Source organism: Scyliorhinus canicula, chromosome 18, assembly GCF_902713615.1.
Source record: "Scyliorhinus canicula chromosome 18, sScyCan1.1, whole genome shotgun sequence".
In the NCBI taxonomy this organism is placed as follows: Eukaryota; Metazoa; Chordata; class Chondrichthyes; order Carcharhiniformes; family Scyliorhinidae; genus Scyliorhinus; species Scyliorhinus canicula.
Window position 1 is genome coordinate 36,876,050 of NC_052163.1, and position 19,915 is coordinate 36,895,964.

General features: G+C 41.4%; 1 protein-coding gene across 4 annotated transcripts in view; it reads right to left on the reverse strand.

Moving 5' to 3' along the window:
• The window catches only part of LOC119953086 (septin-9-like), a 322,986-nt gene that overhangs the window by 106,502 nt on the left and 196,569 nt on the right, over positions 1-19,915 (reverse strand). The window contains exon 1 of one of the 4 annotated variants that reach the window (XM_038776917.1): positions 137-158. The exons of the other annotated variants lie outside the window; for them this stretch is intronic. Within the exon in view, the coding sequence (XP_038632845.1) occupies positions 137-143 (7 nt within the window). The 5' untranslated portion in view covers positions 144-158. Of the gene's footprint in view, positions 1-136; positions 159-19,915 lie in introns of those variants that run through there. 4 annotated transcript variants of the gene reach the window in all.

Here is a 19,915-nt window from a genome sequence, read left to right on the forward strand (position 1 = left end):
CAAAACAGGCAGGTCCTTTATGCTTCCTTCCAAACAGCTAGTAACTCATTTCGCAAAGAAGCCACTGCACTATTAAATGGGGCCCCTCCCCCAAGTTTAAAAGAAAGCTGCCGAGAATCAGCAGAATGTTTATTACCTCTCATTACAGCCTTGAGCAGCCATGGCCTTCTTGCGAATGACCTACGTTGCACGCTTCCTACTGCAATCTCTCTGCTACCCTGAGAGCAGACGGAGTATCCACCCTGCCCACAGGCTCAATAAAAGCTTGTTGCGGGCAAACGCATGGTTGGCAGGGTTAGCTGCCTACAATAAGTGAACTACCCTGCAGTGCAGTCTAGCACCTTGAACAGAAACAATGACGTTTCCTTTTCAGTACATCACCACAGTTAAACTGTCACATCCTTTAAACTCCTGGCCAATATTTCTGTTATTTTGGGGGGGGGGGGGGGGGGGGGCTTTCAACAAATGGCAATGGAGTGCAAAAACCTGCTTCGTAACCGTGAACAAACAAAAGTATCACAATGAGGTATGGCATAACTTAGTGAAGCCTAGCAAATCCTACTAGAAATATCACAGTTTTTTAAATTTTCCAGTTAACAATGTTTACCCAACCTAGATAAAAAGCAAAAGCCATTGCTCCTTGGATAAGAAGAGAAGCAACATTGTGACAGACATATGTGAACTCAGAGGGCAAGGGTAACCACCAAATGGTGTGGGAGATCTCGCACAAGCCAAAACAAACATCAAGTCTGAATATCAGAGATACAGTAACATGGGCCACGTGTACAGATTCTTGAAAGTCTACCAGCTGCTGCTTGCACTTTCATAAGGCAGAATTTAGAAGACGAGACCTCCATGCATGGCAAAAGGCCCAACTCGTTACAGAAAGCAGGACTGATTAAATCAATTAAAAAGTTATGAAAGTATTGGACCAAATTAAAAATTAAGAGCTGTTGCCAAACTTGGCAGACCTGGCCACGTTGACATTACATTTTGCTCACCAAATGAATAGAGTTTAAATTACAATTCCAGATAGGAATTCATAATATGCTGTCAAAACCATCTGTGGTTTCCTGTTAGAAGCTGACAATAGCAGTGAGAGAAGGTGGGGGAGGCTGACATACAATAACATGGTATTAATTTTCAAACGGTTATAAGAACAAAATTAACTCATCCCTTTTTTCTCCAGACTTTCTCTCCTTACTCGCATGAAGGAATATTTAATAAGGTCAGTTATGAATCGATTTCTTTTGAAAATAAGTAACCTCCATAGACAATGCCAACACAAACTTCTGTTTGGCAGTAGCAACCTGTCTCAAGTGTCAGAAAGGTTATGTTTGGGTACCATCTCAGATTGCCCTATCAAGCAGAAGTTGGAGCACCAGCTCCGAATGCTGGATTAATGTCCAGCATGGGTACTCTCGAAAAATTCATTCAGCGGATGTGTGCGTCATTGGCGAAGCCAGCAGTTACTTTCTATCCCTAATTGCCCTTGAGAAGATGGTGATGAGCTGCCGCCTTGAACCGCTGTAGTCACTGTGGTGTAGGTACAACCACTGTGCTGTTAGGGGGGGCGGGGATTTGCAGGATTTTGACCCAGTGACAGTGAAAGAACAGCGATATATTCCCAAGTCAGGATAGTGTGTGGATTGGAGGGGAACTTACAAGTGGTGATGTTCCAATGTGCTGGCTGCCCTTGTCCTTGTAGATGGCAGAGAGTTTGGAAGGTCCTATCTCAGGAGGGTTGTGTTTGATGAGTCCAGACGAGTCTTATTTGTAAACGGTAGTTCAAATTCTTTTGACTTGTTTTCCATTTGGTGAAAGTGCCCAGAAGATTGAAAATCATTTGGAAGGCAACAAGGTTACTCTTCCTACAACCATAGAATCCCCACAGTGTAGCCATTCAGCTATCGAGCCTACACAAACCCTCAGAAAGAGCACCCTACCCAGTACCCTGCCCTATCCCCGTAACCGCACCTAACCTTCAGACTCAGGCAATTGAGCATGGCCAATCCACCTAACCTGCACATCTTTGGACTGTGAGAAGAAAGCGGCGCACCCGAAGGAAACCCACACAGACATGGGGAGAACGTGCAGACGCCACACAGTCATCCGAGGTTGGATTCGAACCCGAGTCCCTGGAGCTGTGAGATCGCAGTGGTAACCACTGTGTCACCATGCAACCCACAATAGACAGATGGGCGCATCACATACATCAAGGGCATAGGCATGAAGCTAAACAATGTTCTGCCGGCATCATTTTATAGCTGGCCACTGGGAAGTGTGTCTGCGGGAAGATTCAAGTCCTCCAACTACTGCTTCAGGCTAAATTACTCTCATGTCATTAACACTGCATTTATTAGGCCTTTGACAATCATTAAAAAATTACCAGCCAATGTGTCATTACAGTGTTAAAATTATATTTATATTGTAACTAGCGCCGCAAAGCATCTTCTGCTTCACAGAAACACTGACATTGCCATTTAGTTTTGAAGTCAGATCCCAACACGTTTCTGAAAAGAAAGTCGGAAATCCATTGGATCAGGTAATCTTACACCATGTTTGAGTTTTGACATCAAGCAGAGTATCACTCCAACATAGTGTCAAACCTGATTAAAAGTTGCGTTGCCTCAACATTTCTTCAGAGTAGCAAGCGAAGAGCAAATGGACAGTTCCACCTACAATGGAAGTTTGAACAGCTGTGGAGTGAGCTCTATGCAGGCAAGCACCCATACACAGAGCACTTTCTTGGATGTGGGAATCTCAATCAGAGCCTGTCCAGATATATATATATATTATATATATATATATATATATATATAGATATAGATGAGACACAACCTGGCTGAATTCAATAGGCTTAGCCCAGTTGCTCTAGTACAAGTGCCCTCTAAGCCAGCAGGAAAAGGGATAACATACCAACCTCACACAAATAACTGCTCACTACAGTGAAGAGATTGTGGACTCATTGGCCCCCAATTTCTATCTACTAAGATTCATAACTGTAAATATTGGGTGATGTGCCTGTGATTTTTGGCAGGGATGTGCTCGCTATCCATCAGTTTTGTGAACTCTGAAAATCCATCAAAAATGTTTGAAAATTGATTGAGAAATTGAATATTTTGTGACTTTGCATCAATAATACAATGTTCAGGACAATCGCACAAAACGGTTTGATCTGAAAGACCCTGTATAAATATGGTGTAAAGGCGGCATGTGGCGCAGTGGATAGCACTGGGACTGCGGCGCTAAGGACCCGGGTTTGAATCCCGGCCCCGTGTCTGCGTGGGTTTCACCCCCCCCCCCCCACAACCCAAAGATGTGCAGGGTAGGTGGATTGGCCATGCTAAATTGCCCCTTAATTGGAAAATAAAAAATAATTGGGTACTCTAAATTTATTTTAAAAATAAAAAAAATGTGGTGTATATATTTTATATTATTCTGGTGCGCCTGTGTCATTTGTCATGACGGGATGAAGAACTGCTGTTTAAAATGTTGGTGAATTTCATGGCCTCTAGAACAGCATCAACCACGCCTTAATTGGTAGCACTTGCCTCTGGATCACAAGATTGAGAATTCTACCCTCTCTCCAGGGCATGTGTTCACAAATCAAGCTGATATTCCCGTGCAATACTGGAGGGAGTGTGGCATTAAACCAAGGCCCTGTCTACCCATCTGTTGAGTGCAAATGATCCCAAGTCAGTATTCAAAAAGGGGCAGGGCCCCATTGTCCTGGCTAATATTTATCCCTCAACCAATATCACAAAAAGCAAATATTTTGTCTTCAGCAGATTGCCTGGACCTTACAATGTGCAAATTGGTTGCTGCGTTTCTACGGTGACTACACTTCAAAAGGTACTTAACTGGCTGCAAAGTACTACGAGTGGTCAAGAGAGGCGCTATATAAATTCAAGTCTTTTTACGAATATATAATCTGGTGGATCTGGGGGGTGCAGGACATGCTGCTGACTGGATTGGATAGTACCTTTGGTGATTTGATCGGGGAGGCTGACGGTGAGGGTATGAAAGAAGTTGCAAGTATTTGATTCAATAGGTGAAGATGCACATAGAAATAAATGGGGTAGGGATGCAGGGTTGGAAAAGGAGGTCAATTGACTTTCAGCAATGTGTAAAATAATTAAATAATCGAGAAGAAATAGACAAGTGGAAAATGAAGAAATAAGGAAGGAAAGAGGGATGATATAACATGGTTAGAAATAACCATGATTTTGGACCTTGATCTTGATATGAAGATTTTGAAAAAAATGATGAGCTGAATCAGCTGGATGAAAAATGCCCAAATATGTATGTCCAAGTTAAGGTTGATAAAATTATATGGTAGAGATGTGCGGGTTAGGTGGATTGGCCATGCTAAATTGCCCTTAGTGTCCTAAAAAGTAAGGTTAATTTGGGGGGGGGGGGGGGGGGGTTTACTGGTATAGGGTGGATACGTTAGGCTTGAGTAGGGTGATCATTGCTCGGCACAACATCGAGGGCCGAAGGGCCTGTTCTGTGCTGTTCTATGTTCTAGATAACATCATTTACCCAAAAATAAGAGGTGAATGATATACTGATGAGGTTTACATGACAGTGAGAGCGCGCAAAGCATACAAATCACAGGCAGTCCACAGCTAATCTGCAAGATCAATTCTGTACATTGCACTTAAAAATGTATTTTAAAACTGTTAAGCACAACAGCATATATTAAGCTTCTGAAGCAACAAACAGGAACTTCAAAAAAGTGAACTGAACTTGCTTGCAGGAAAAACAACTGATCAGAATGACAAGGTGACTGGTGTGAAACCACACGCTGGGGAGCGAGTTGAATCGTGGTCATGTGACTTACCAAGAGCTGGGTTATGTCAATAGCATTCTGAAGTGAAATTAAGTACCGATAAAATAGCAATTATAAACGATGACTGAAATCCCCAACTTCAAACAACTGAAGTATTGTTGTTTCTCAGTGTGGTAGTATGACTAGAGGTATTACGGTAACTAGCAATGCTGAGACACCATTGGTGGAGAAGGCTCGCTGCTCATTGGCCCAATGGTATGTAACACTAGTCACCCATTGGTTTGAGCTTTAAGGTAGCTCCGCCCTGTAAGGCAGGGTATAAGAGCCCGTGTGTTCCCCACAGCCTCCTTTCTGTACCTGAGCTGCTGGGGAAACATCTTGTCTATTAAAGCCATCAGTTTCAGACTACAACTTCGCTTCTGTAGTCAATTGATAGTGCATCACTCAGCATTTCCACTGAGTTTAGGTAACAGTGACTCGCTAAAGAATTTTATTTATTCAGGGACACAACCAAAACACAAACAACTCCACCAACTCATGTCAAATAATCATACAGAATAAAGGAGTTTCAGAATGTTTTATTGCCGAGGAAGTAAACCAGTAGCATACACCAATGAATGCTATTCAAACTGCTAGTTCACAATTATATCTGTAGCTAGATAATGTAAAGTAACCATTTTCAATTATTCGCAGAGTTCTGTGCATAATTTCTCTACTGCTTGGGTGACACCCTCAATATTTACCTCAGTTGCCTGTTTTGCACAAACGTCTTCTCTCGTGTGACTCCGCATGACTAATTCATGCCTCTCCACTCTCATCTGTAGAGAAGGATCTATTCAAAATAAACCACCAGACATCTTCAACTTTTCAATGGGGAATAAAACAAACAGATCACTCCCTTGCTATGTGTCTCTCCGGCTCTCACTAGAAAGCCAAAACATTTAGAAAGAGAAAGATATGCAGCGTAAATACTGAATTATCGGCTTCTGAAGGACCTTCTCCCGGAAGACAGTAAATTCACCAAAACTGTACTGGCATCAATAATATGTATGAATATTAACTCATTTAACAGGGCATCATCTTAAAATGTGTTTGGTAATGGAAGTCTACTTGTGACCCTGTACTGATCACTTGTCAACATGGTGTAACCGGAGGGAATTCCTGTAGTACCTCCTGATCTGTCAGTAAAGTCTTATGTTCTTGTATCAATTCCGGCATCAGCTCTCAATGCATTTGAGGTATCAAAGGCATTTAGTGCAGCACTCCAGCACGCTATATTTATTATTAAAGGAACTCAAAAGTTTCTAAAAATGAAAACTGTTCTTTCTGCGAGGAAATTCGAATAGCAACCATAGCAACAAGTCATTTTTAAAATACCTTTTGTCCAAATGAAAAAGTTCACTGCCTCTTTAATTAATTGCTACACAGAAATGCACACTATTATTTAATCATACGTTATTATTACCACAGCTTAGAACTTCGAAAGTCATCACCAGTGAAAATCAATGAAAAAAAACCTCATCTGAAGTTCCATTCAAAAGCAAATACTCAGTGTAGAACAGATACCAATTTTAGCTTAATATTTATCTATTAAGTCATAAAATTGAACAAACTAAACACTTGGCCTAAAAATTAATATACAGAAATTCAGTCCGTCAGATTTACTTTGTTTGAAAAGTGCAATCAACCAACCATCTATGATGTTATTCAATCAGAACAATGACGATTCTAAATTTGGAAGATTGAGTGTTTACTTTTCAATGACAACTTAGAATAAACCTGCCCTAAAATATTTCTGGCCTATTGGGGCAGCACGGTAGCATGGTGATTAGCATAGATGCTTCACAGCTCCAGGGTCCCAGGTTCGATTCCCGGCTGGGTCACTGTCTGTGCGGAGTCTGCACGTCCTCCCCGTGTGTGCGTGGGTTTCCTCCGGGTACTCCGGTTTCCTCCCACAGTCCAAAGATGTGCGGGTTAGGTGGATTGGCCATGCTAAATTGCCCGTAGTGTCCTAAAAAGTAAGGTTAAGGGGGGGTTGTTGGGTTACGGGTATGGGGTGGTTACGTGGGTTTGACTAGGGTGATCATTGCTCGGCACAACATCGAGGGCCGAAGGGCCTGTTCTGTGCTGTACTGTTCTATGTTCTATGTACCTGACAGTGTAGAACAAAGTGTGGCTTTTGGGGATTACCTATCACAGGGCGATAGCCCAATGTGGTGCTTGAAAACTCAAATAGATGTAAGCCAAACAAATGTAAAATTTCATTCCAAAATAATTAAGGACTCACTCAAAATATGAATACTGTAATCCAGTATAACATAGATTTTCCACTCTTTGGCTCGATACCGAGAACATCCCAGATCCAGTGGAAGTCACATATCGCCATTATTATTTGGTAGGGTGCTTTCTGTCCATGATTTGAGCTGTCCCCAGGATGCGCATATGTTCTTACCCTGCTGCACCGAAATAGTTTGTGGCCCAAGAGAATGGATCAGAAAAGTCTTTGCAGCTAATGCCATCTGTTCCTTCTCCTGCTGTCTTGCAAGTGCCCCTGGATGGACTCTATCCAATTTAGTTAGTCACATATGTGTAAGTTTTCCCTGATACAACCCCACACCACAAACCACCCCCACGATGGACATCCCCCAAGGATAAATCTCCAGAGTGTGTGCAATTATCACAGTGACACACATGCTCAATGTGAGAAAAACCCATCAGAGTTCAGGACAAACTTGACTTAATTATAAACACGTGTTGAACTATCTTCAACAAAGACACTGATTATATTGCAATGAGGGTGGGGAATTGAATCAATATTATAATTCTGAAACTCCACAGCACACAGCACCAAAAATTATTCATATGCTTTAGATACGACTGATTATTACACTACTGACAAAAGCTTTACCCAAATTCGAGGTCAAAGGGGTTAGAAGACAATGGGCTTTAACAACTGTTCCAGTACAAGTTGGAGCACGGAAATGATCTGTAGTTATCATAGAAATGTCAGGCAGCACAGTGGCGCAGTGGATTAGCCCTGCTGCCTCACGGCACCAAGGTCCCAGGTTCGATCCCGGCTCTGGGTCACTGTCCGTGTGGAGTTTGCACATTCTCCCCGTGTTTGCATGGGTTTCGCCCCCACAACCCAAAGATATGCAGGCTAGGTGGATTGGCCATGCTAAATTGCCCCTGAATTGGAAAAATATAATTGGGTACTCTAAATTTAAAAAAGAAAAATCATAGAAATGTCATGAAATCAAAATTAAATTTGAAACAGAAATGAAAGATATCCAATTTCTTGTTGGCATCATTTACAGATGGTTGGAGCCATCAGCTAACCTGTCTTGGACTATTTTGAGACTAAACTAACATGGTTACAGGAAGCATAAACCTATTTATCACCTTTCCATGCTTCAGATTATTTCCCCAAGTACATATACGCATTCCTTAATTGTCCTCAACAAAGGTTAGGAGGTTTAGGTTGGGAGGGGGGGGGATTTATAAAAGTCATGCACCTGGCCAAACTTTTATTTCAATATATTTGATTTCTCAAATATTAAACACCTGCCTTTGAACAGAATATATTTGGATATTAATCTTGTATTTTACTCCGATGTGACTTCCTGTCTACAATAAGCCATCCGTAAATTAGAATCCATAGAATCCCTACAGTACGGAAGGAAGCCATTCGGCCCATCGAGTCTGCATCAACCATCCGACAGAGCACTCTACCTAGGCCCACTCCAGTGCCCTATCCCCGTAATCCCAGTCATTGATCATGGCCAATCCACCTAACCTACATACCTTTGGACTGTAGGGAAAACGGACCGGGGGAAAACCGGAGCACCGGGAGGAAACCCACACAGACACGGAGAGAATGTGCAAACTCCACAGACAGTGACCCAAGGCCAGAATCGAACTCGGATCCCTGGCGCTGTGAGGCAGCAGTGCTAACCACTGTGCCGTCGTATGGCATTACTACATCACATTTCTAATTGGGCTTCTGGATCTTTCAGATGAAAGACTGGTAGTTTCCTGTAGGCAGACGTAGAGCCAAAAATATGCAGTCAATCTACTAATTTCAAGATTCTGAGATTTGCTTAATAAAATACAATGTTGCGTTAAAATCAATACAAACAACTGGTGCACTCCTTCAAATATGAAAATTAAAGTTTTAACTTATTAAAACATCAAACACAATTGCAGAAAACCTGCATATAAGGCTCTCCAACTAGCTCTCAGACAGAGACAAGCTCAGCAGAGGGGCCCTCTGACGAGCATACAAAGACAAGAGAAATTTGGCATACTTCACTTGTTTAACACAGCTTTGCCCCAAATCCTGCAAACCTTTTGTGTTACATATTTGAATGCGCCCTATCAAAGGTATATCAAGGCACAAATAAGCAGAAAATATGTCCACATCAAGTGTGCATTTGACCACTTTAAGGTTCGTCAACTATCACTATTCCTGGCATTAACCATTTAATATATATCGGAGTACAAGTTTACTTACTGAGAAAATAAAAATTCACAAAGAGCAACAAATTTTCCAAAGGGGCCTGCAGCACACTTTAATTTTTCTAAAATCACTCCTGGGTAGTCGACAAGCATCTGAAAACGGAAAGGACCTGTGAGTAATTGTAGATCAGAGGCAGAATGTGAGCAAACTTTCCATTGCTATGTTATCTTGCAGAACTAATCTATCACGTTATCTTTCCGTTTTCTGTGTTTCTTTGAGATCCCCATTTCATTCTGCCGAGTTGGGTGGGAGGGTGGGGGAGGGGACATGGCCATGTTGATGATTAGTAACAGATCAGCACCATTGAAGCACAAGAGCATTTACTTGCTGCCCACACACCCAGCCAGAGCAGATTGTGTGGGTCTGAATGAATGCTGGGGGAAATTAAATAGTATTGAAAGTGCCATGCTCGAAAATAATTCTGCAAAATTAGCAGAAAACTGCTTGGAGTCACATTTATTAAAATTGATATTTAAAACTAAATATTCTCTTCAGAAATTTGAGTGTACATGCATCATTAGGCATTATCGCTGACCAAGATCTTGGAAATTGATTGCGCCATCATTGATTACATCTTTACCTCAAGTTCAAATCTCTGTGGGCTTGAATTTCCACACAAGAGCATCTCAAATATCAAAAATCTAGTCTAAGTAACAGTCTGTTCAAATCAGTACAAGTTGTACAATTGAATGACAATCAGTGCAGTACATGTAAGTGCATGCTTACGCTTAAAAAGGTCCAACAAATCTCCACAATGTCATGACTTAAGCATCAGATCATATAACATGATTCAAGATGGGGAATTGGGACATAATCTGTAGCACTAAAATTTACTTCCATCAGAATCAAGGTATTACTTAATAGCAAGAATGCAAAACCTTATCAGCATCAGTTGACCCAAGGGCAGGATGCCTGCTTTTGGACTGATGGATTTAGAAGGGGTTACTTCTGTGTAAACATACAAAACAATGAGCAGGGGCTTCAGGATTATTTTGGAGGCAGAGAGATAGCAAGATTAAGTACTTTGGGGGAGGATTCTAGATTCTAGATTTAAAGGACTGGATGACTGGCCTCCGATGAAGGAACAGGAAACATGCAGCAATCTGTAGTCAAAGAAGTAATGACGTGTGCAGACAAGGTCATATTGTTGGAGAAAATTACTCAGTTACAGAAAATAACAAAAAAAAAATGAAAGGTATCCAAAATTAAAGGATCTCACATAGCTCTATTTGTCATCAAAGACCATACAGCTTCCAAAAATGTTACACTGAAGCAGAAAAAGCAAACGACAGCCCAGCTCTGCTTAGCTTGGTGCAGAGTAGAATAGTCAAGGCCATTTCAAGTGACAATCAAACCCAGAGTTTATCTGTGAAAAAAGGGCAGTAAGACAGATGTGTTCCATCATCTCATGCGGAGTCAAAGATTCTCAAAAGCTTAATGAAGGAAAAGGTTCAGCAAAAGTTTATTAAAACACACAATATCACCAAATAAGCAAGGCTATTTACACAGACGATGCAAGAACGAGTTAGATGTTTCAGATGTTTACTAGTCAGTGATAAAAATTCTGATTTTTGGTGCTGCAATCTTGCCTTTGGTAAACTAGCAAAGAACGGAAATATTAAACTTTCTTCTCAGTAAGCTCACTACATGGCAATTTTGCACAGATCATAATATCTGAAGAAGTCAACTGTAGATGAGCACAAGTCTTGCAGCAGAGAAAGGAAATAGAATATCTTATCTGTGGGTTGTAAGTTCATCTGGTAATAATCAATTTGCTATGACGTCGACTTGGAAACTGAGAGCTCCATAAACATTTGGACATTCACTGGATCTTCTGAGATGATGTCTGTTCCAAAGAAAACCTGGAGTGGACATGACTGAGGCACTTTCCAGTAAGGATTTTTGTAATGTTGAAATCTGTGCCCGCATTACTCGTGGGATTTGAGCGTTACAAGGGAGATTTTCATTTTGTCAGAAACTAATATCCTTGTTTATTCTTGCCTTGAAATAATTAAAGAAATTAATTCACTGAATATTGATGAGAATGACTAGATTGCTCTATGGAGAGTTAGAATAGGCTCAATGGGCCGAATGGTCTCCTTTTGTTGCTGCATGAGCCAAATGCAGCATCAGACAGATAGTCATGTTGGGAAAGAGTTAATGTACCCAAAAGCCGAAGTTGGAATTGGAGCTTTAATTGGTTAATTGACCACATTGATATATTATTCATATATCTATATATACAATATATTATACGTAAAACATTATATATATTTGACTTGCTTTCCAGTTTTTATTACTGAGATACCATTGGAGCTAAACAAGACACCTTAGCAGCAGATGGTTGACTGGTTTTAAGTTAATTTAAAACATCAGAATAGGCCTATTGTATTAAACTTAAGAAGCACCCTGAAGAAATACAACTATTTTCCAGCCACCAATACATTATCACTGCTTACAGAAAATGGAATCTAAAATCTCTCAAAGACAGTTGGATAAGTTTCTATAATTGTGGTTAATTATATACTTGCTCTCTGTGCCATGCCTAATGTGTTGGTTAACCTCTCCCAATGTTGTGCTAAGAGGTTCACCCTTCCTCCTCGCATCCCCTTCCTTACTGAGAAGCCTGGCTGAAGGCCAAGGCCACAGGGCACCAGTGAGGTTGAAAATAATATTAGAAAATACAAAATCAGTTACGATTAACTGTACTCACATAATTGAAAACGAACAGAACGGTTAAGAACTCTAGATACAAATCTACCCATCACATCTCAGTGAGGTGAAGCAAATTTGAGGGGCTGCCCAAATTGGAGGCAATGCTCCCTCTCAGCTGCATGGCTGCACAGCAATGCAGAGCTTACTGTGCAGGGAACAATGATAGGCCACAGACAACTAAGTATCCCTTTAAGATGCCCACAGTCTTAAAGGGAGCGCGCAGTACATAAACACGCAGGCCAGCACAGCAAAGTGAATTCGGGGGAACACTGGCCTACCCCTGACCTTTGTTCCAAGCTTCTTGGCCATGAACTGACGGCTGAGAAATAGTTCCCTTAAACAGCCAAGTCTCCCATGAACTGTAACCAGCGTTTGTATACATGATGCAGTGCAGCATGGGAGCAGCATCTAAAATTCTAATTAAAATAGAGTACACCAGAGGCTAAATGGGATGCTGCCGTTCCCTAATCTTTTCCAAAAGGTGATAACTATGACACTGTCAAGCCTTTGCATTAAGGCTGAAACAAATAGGTAGATTTACAAGATAAATAATAATGAGAAGAAGAAAGAAAGCACAAGTTACTGATAGTGCAAATCACAAGCAATTCAAAATGTGGATCAATGAGGCGCTTGTAGTTGGTAAGTTTCCATTCACTGTGTAGAAGTCAGTTACAGTAAACTGAACTTAAAATCAAGAGAATAATCTGTGTTTATCCTGGGTCAAAGGTTTATAAACAATGCAATCAATCAAGAGCCAAGAAATTTAAAAGGAAAGATTGCTGCATCCCATGCACAGAATTATTTGCTGAGCAGATGTGCATTTATCCATCAAGCTTTGCAAATGTCTTCACGCTTTTAGAGTTTGTTTAGGATTTAGGATAAAGCTTCATTATCCTAGCTAATTTGCAGATCAAACAATCTGCCTTGCTCCCATAGCCAATTCATCTCTGGGCTTCAAACTTAAAGTGGGCCTGGCAGGAGGGGGAAGGGAGGCATGAGAACGAAGCCAATTTCCTTAATGCAACCGGTAACCCTGCTTATCCATCCAGTCATTCCTCTTGCCATCGTATTATTGACAGGATGTGCTGATGCCAGTTGGCTGTTATTTGTGGTGAAAAATGCGCAAAGATAGGGAACTAATTTTACTGCTGCCCATCATCTTTCAACCAAAAAGAAGATTGGTTTTCTGTAAAGATTTAGGGAGCAATTTTCTGGGAGCTTTATGCCGCGGTTCAAATTCCATTATGGCGGAAACTCTTGCCAACAGGGCCGAACGGAACTTGCAACGGGTAAATCAAGTGAGCCCCTTACTGATGAGGTAATCAGGTTACCATACATTTCAATATATTTAAACATCCAAAATCGGTTTAACGCCGAATCTTCCGGGAACGTCAAATGTTCCCACCGCTGGCTGGATGATTCTATGCCCCATATTTTATTTCTGCCTGCATGAAGCCATGTGAGCTGGAATCACTATTGGTCTCCCATAACGGAAACCAAATGTGATGACCAACCATGCCGGGTGCTTGGAGGCCAGTGTAGTCCCTGGGTGGTCAAGGCTCTGGCAGTGTCAACGTGGCATTTGGGGTTAGGGGTGGGTTGATGCCAGTGATTCTTGTGTAGTGGGGGGGCATGGGGGGGGTTTATGCCAATGACCAGTGATCGGGGCAGGGAGGGAACGGAAGGGCAGACGAGGTGCCCATGGGAGGACGGGGGGGGGGGGGGGGGGGGGGGGTGTCTTTAACTTAATTTTTAAAAGGACGCCCCGATTTCTGTGGGACCAGGCTTGCCGGTGTCTTTAGGCACTGTCCTTCACAATGATGGTGCAAAACACGCTCCACTTTTTAAATGGCAAAGTGCAGGAAGATCTGGACGGTGAACCTGCCTGTATCTCTGGGGAGAATCACGCTGGTTTTCAAACAGCCCTTAAATACCAATGTTACCGAAAGTTCGAAAAATGTTTTTTTTTTTGCAAGCTCAGTTTGAGGAGTTTAGCTTGTTTTTGCGAGAAAATGTTTTATAACACCACAATTATATGGAGGCATAAAATCAGCAATATCTCACCTTGCTTGAAGTCCGTTAATTTTGTATTTGCACAAACAAGCAAGTCAAACCCATCAATAAATCAATAATGGGGTATTGTGCAGGACGAAATTTCAATCAGTCGTATTTTTAAAATAAAGTTAGAGTACCAATTACTTTTTCCAATCAAGGGGCAATTTAGCATGGCCAATCCACCTATCCTGCACATCTTCGGGTTGTGGGGGTGAAACCCACACAGACATGGGGAGAATGTGCAAACTCCACACGGACAGTGACCTCAGTGCTGTAGGCAGCCATGCTAACCACTGTGCCACCGTGCTGCCCCTCAGTCGTATTTTTTAAACAGTAAACGAAAAAATGCTTCAGCATTATATTGATGCAGCCATCTGTTTTTGAGTAAATTAATAATTATGGATACAAGATCAAACATTAGAAGAAAATTGGCTTGAACTCTAATAGACGGATTGTTCAACATGGTGCTTTTAATATAATTTTGTCCTGGCGATTCACATTTTGCTCGGTGAATGTTTCATTGAAACCAACAATCGTTGAGTGATCATTCTTCATGCATTAACTTGGATGTTGACAATTGACTGGCTGTTCAATCACAGAGAGCATCACAGCCACACTCACTTCTGTTTTAAGCAGAAATCCACATATGTGCTCACTCCAACATCAAACACAAAACTCAGTGCAAACCTGAGCTGATTTATTTTCCCCTTTCCCTAATTTGAGCTCATAAAGGCCAATTGGACCAACCATACTACAATCAGGCCAAAAATAATTTAGTAAATAGTTACCAAGAATTGAACAGGAAACCTTTTCGTCTGAATGGGCGGAATTTTAACTGGAATACTGTATAACGGGTTTGGACCAGTGGATAGGGACATTTAAATGGTCAAAAATGTGCTTCCCAACAGCAATCCCCTCCCACCCTATCCGTCTCTGGTTTTAACTGGAATCACAAGGGGAGTGGCCAGCCAACCTGATTCAAGGCCGCAAGCCTCACTTTTCTCGCAGCTATCAGACTAACTGTTGCCAGCCAGGTCTCCTGAGTCTCCAGGAACCTGACAGCATGCTCAGGTCAAGGAACTTGTGGACTCAGGAGCTAAGATTGGTTCCCACCAACTTCCTAACAGACCCGCTCACTTGTCGGCAGAATATTCTGCCTAACGACTTGGGCGCTCCTTTGTATCTTATACCCCCAAGCCAAAGGAACTGCAAAATGAATTTAAAGTCAATCACTTTACCAATTGCAATTTCAATCACAAAAGATTACTTGATTAGAATTACAGGGTGGAAAATCCTGAATGAGGAATTTTGATGCCTCTTTCGGAGGGCGCGGTATAAATCTTCAGGGCTTCCCACAGTTCAGTACAGAATCATTTTTCCATGTGACCTGCAAGAATTGTTTGCAATCTATACAAGAGCTAGGATGTACCCATAAATTTGTATTTAACAATATTAATCCTGATCGCTTTCTATACAGAATGAAGTCATGATAATGTTGGTGGCATAACAATAATAATAATAATCTTAATTATTGTCACAAGCAGGCTTACATTAACACTGCAATGAAGTTACTGTGAAAAGCCTCAATAGTCACTCAATCCCAGAGTTATTCCACAGAGTCAACTTGCAAGATTTTCAGAAAACCGAGTTTAAGCAAGAAATAAATTATTTTGAGGCAGCAGCTGACTTTTCGCCTGTGCTCAAATGCACTGACAGGCCTGTCAACAAATATTACTTTGTTGGTGAAGCTGATTAATATGAATTCTCCAGTAATACTGTTTACAAAGTTTTATTTGGAAATATTAGAAAGGAAAATGTAGCCCACCCATGAAACCAAATCTCATGAGGATTTTCTTATGAATAGATTGGATGGATTCCAAATTTAAAAACTTAGTCTGATAGGACCTTTATCACTGACCAAACATGGGACTTTGGCAAGTAAATTAAAAACAAACATTCAATTGTTTCTCACACCCACGTAAACATATATTTATCGGGGGGGGGATGCTTTTCTATTCACTCATGAGAATGATGCAGACAACTCACTGGGGAACCAATTGTACCATGCCTTGAATCTCTCAATCCCCTCACCTCTGTAATAGAGCTTCAGCCCCAGCCAATAAAACATTGATGCCATTTGCATCAATTTGAATGCTCCAGAGAACCAAATCCCGTTTTACTTCATTGTCAAGTTAGCTCCATTTATAGCGGGCTCACTCCTGGGAATTCATATGTTGAATTTTGACCCTCACAATAGCTCATATTCCAAACTGTGACCCAGCAATTGCCGCAGTGATAGGAGTTTAACTGAAGATCATGTCAACCACAAACTGTGCATTCAGAGACTTGAACAGAAGACAGAAGTTCAATGCCCACTAAAGAAGCTGCCAAATTTTGATCCAATTAATAAATCTGGAATGAAAAAGCCGGCATCAGTAATGGTGACCATGAAACAACTGGATTGTCAAAACGTTCTTTAAGGTTGGGAACCTGCCGTTCATACCCAGTCTAGCCAATCGGTAACTCCAGTCCCTGAACAAGGTGGGCAATTCTTAATTGCAATCTCCAATGGTCTAGCAAGCCCAAATCAAGAAAGGCATAGCAGGAGAGGGAGAGAGATAGGGATCTCCCTTCACAAAAACAAATACAGAGCAACCACAAGAAACCCAACAAACAACTAAATACAAGTCAAAGCTGCCAGCACTCAAGCCAGCGCACGCTCCCCTTTCCCTCCATTCAACTGGTCGTAGCACGGTTCGCCCTTGCCGCAGTGCAAGTTTCAAAGTCCAGAAAAGGCAGCCAGCATACAGAATAACACACCAGGTCCAGAAGCAGGGTTAGAGACAGAGGCAGCAGGAGCTCAGAGACAGATTCCCCTCCAACACATCAGAGCATGAGCTACTCAGGTGGAGTGTGAGCTCCCACAATTGGGGGGGGGGGGGGGGGGGGGGGGGGTGCAGGGAAATCATTATCGGTTTCACCTGCATAAATAGAGCTGACCAGTGTGGTACCAGCTAGAGGAGTAAAGCAGTGGTGAAACACTACTACTGCTGCATACATAAAATTGTAAATAAAGTTATTTTATTTTGACTCTTCAAACTCGTGCTGGATTCTTCGTGGCCCTCACAAAGATCAGCTTATACCATTTTTACACTTTAAAATTATATTTTAAGCAAAACTAAAAAGATCATGTTGCAGTTAAGGAGATGTTACTGGAGGTGGGGCTGTTGCTGGAGGTGGGGGAGGGGAGCGTGCTTCAGACCATCCAGACTTGAAAATACATAACTGTCCCTTCACTGGGTCAAAATCCTGGTACTCCCTACCTACAGCACTGTGGGTGTCCCTACACCACATGGACTGCAGCAGTTCAAGAAAGCAGGTCACGAACACCTTTGAGATAATTAGCGATGGACAATGAACGCTGGTCTATCCAGTGAATCCACATCCCATGAATTCATTTGTTGTAATCATCCCGTTCATTTTAATGATGTGGTAAATAGAAGAACATAGGTTTTGAAATAAATTGCCACATGCAACGGTTCTTATTTATCTCAAACACAAACCCAAGATTATCAGCATGCATGATAGTGATCAAATTCACCCTGCAGCCAGTGCAGGCTCTAAGCTATGAACCTCTTTCATTTCTTATAAACGCTAATTGGGCCACTCTGTAACATGCATTTGTACATGCGCAGTGTGTGTGGAAGTCTTTTATTATTGTACCTAGGTAGGTTAAAATATAATAAAACTAACCTCCTTCTTTGCTAAACTCAACAAAACCCGTCTCGTTTGCACTTCTGTGATCTCCATATGCAAACAGATAAGTACACACTGAATTAGCAAGTGTAACCTTGCTTGGACAGAATAAAGGTGTGGCCAAATGAGGAGAGGGAAAAGAGGAGCCATGCGGCCCCTCCTCACCTGGTCATGACATTGGTGCGTTTTATGCACCATCTCGCTCACAGTGCCGACCATGAAAACCTTATCTTTATATATGTTGGTACTATTTGTCTTTTAACTTCACATAAAATGACAATATTGTATTAAATATACTGGAAAAATAAAAAAAAGCCAAAAATAAATATATTAAAGCAGGCATTGGGGAAAGATTCAAATAAGATGGCAGCCAACAGGAAACTAACCTGCAAAATATTGGCTTTGTTCAAGATAATGAATACTTCAACATGTTGCCCTCAAAACATCTACTTTTCCAACTTCCTGAAATATACCATTTTCTAAAAATACAAAGCACACCACCAAAATTGATGGAAAGCTGAACTGCCTGGAAAGAATGTCGGTAATGTTTTAGGAAACTTTTCAAGCAATCACATTTTGTTTTTTTGCACAGACCTTGCTGCACGAAAATATCAATTGTGGGCACCCAGAATTATTGTGGAATGAGGCGCAACTCATCCAGCAAACATGTGGCAACTTTTCAAGTGCTACCCTCACAGGTCTCGGTGTACCCGCATCGATGACTTGTATGCTGAAGTGCCAGTCAGGATTCATCCACATGTGTCGCTCCCAGGGATGAACAATTTTATTAGCACCTGTCGATTAGGAATTCCTGACCACAACCTCTGATATTTAGGTAGTTAGGACGCACAGCACCCTGACTGTAAGGATGTTTGTGCGGCGCGCAGGAAGTGTTAAATGAAAAAAATGATGTGATAAAATATAATTTTCTCAGCCGAGCTAGTTAGACAGGCAAAAGATATGAGCTGACCTGATTTCCTTCTCAAAGAATTAGTGCCTTGTTTTTAAAAGTTTATAAATTAAGGACCTGGAACAGTCTGATGTAGTGTACTCCAGATACTCTGGGGTAAAGTTCATGGTGCAGGAAGTATTGAGTTTAGACCAGGAACAATGGTTTATTTCCTTCAAAAATCCACAGTAGCTGAAATAGTCCATGATGCATTGAGATCATAGGAACATATGTGATTGTTCTATTCACTGTACATGAACATGGTGACAATACGTCCGCTGTAATGACTCCAGTGCACTTGTACGCCCACAAAAAAACACCAACGAGATTGTACTTTGAAAATTGTTATATCTTTGGTCGGTGATTTTCAATTATGTGTTGGCTGACATATGGGATCAAGGTTTAATTTGATAAATACAGTTCCCCACAATGTTTAAAAACATATATTCAGTTTTTCTCTGAAAATACGTTAAAGCGTCTCAGGCAATGTTTTTGTTTTGTAACTGTTATTTGACATAGAAAGATCAGTCTGCTCTGGGTCCGATAGCGACTCAAATACCAGAAGCTGTGGTCGGGTATTTCTAATTGATGGGTAGTAATAAAAATGCAACTTGCTGGAATGTACAGTAGCAGCATCCTGCCTGGCACTTATTTTGATGACGTGCAGGCTAAGTTAAAATAAGGATCAGTTTGTTAGTTTCTTGGCCATGCAGAATTTGAGTTTTATTGAAAAAAAGAGACATGCTGTCAAAGCTTTTCATCTTGCACTCATCGGGACACACAGAGGAAAACCAAATTTCAAAGGGAATAACAATTTGTCCTGCATAAATAAAGGGCGCTGATTGGTTGGCAAGTGGTTGGCTGATTGGTCAAGGCGTTTCCATGGAGAATGCCATTTGCTGATCATGAAAGCTTGATGCTGAAATAGGGCACATCAAAGCTGTTCTGCAAGATAACGGCTACCCCGATCAGATGATTGCTTGCTGTATATCGCAGAAACTCATGGATGAGCCAAAGGCTCCACTTTCGGTCCTAAATTGGCTCCAGTCTGCCTCAAATTCCTGTTGAAGGGTAAGGTATTTCAAACTTTTGAGCAACAGGTGAAGCTAGCTGCTTCACGCAGTAG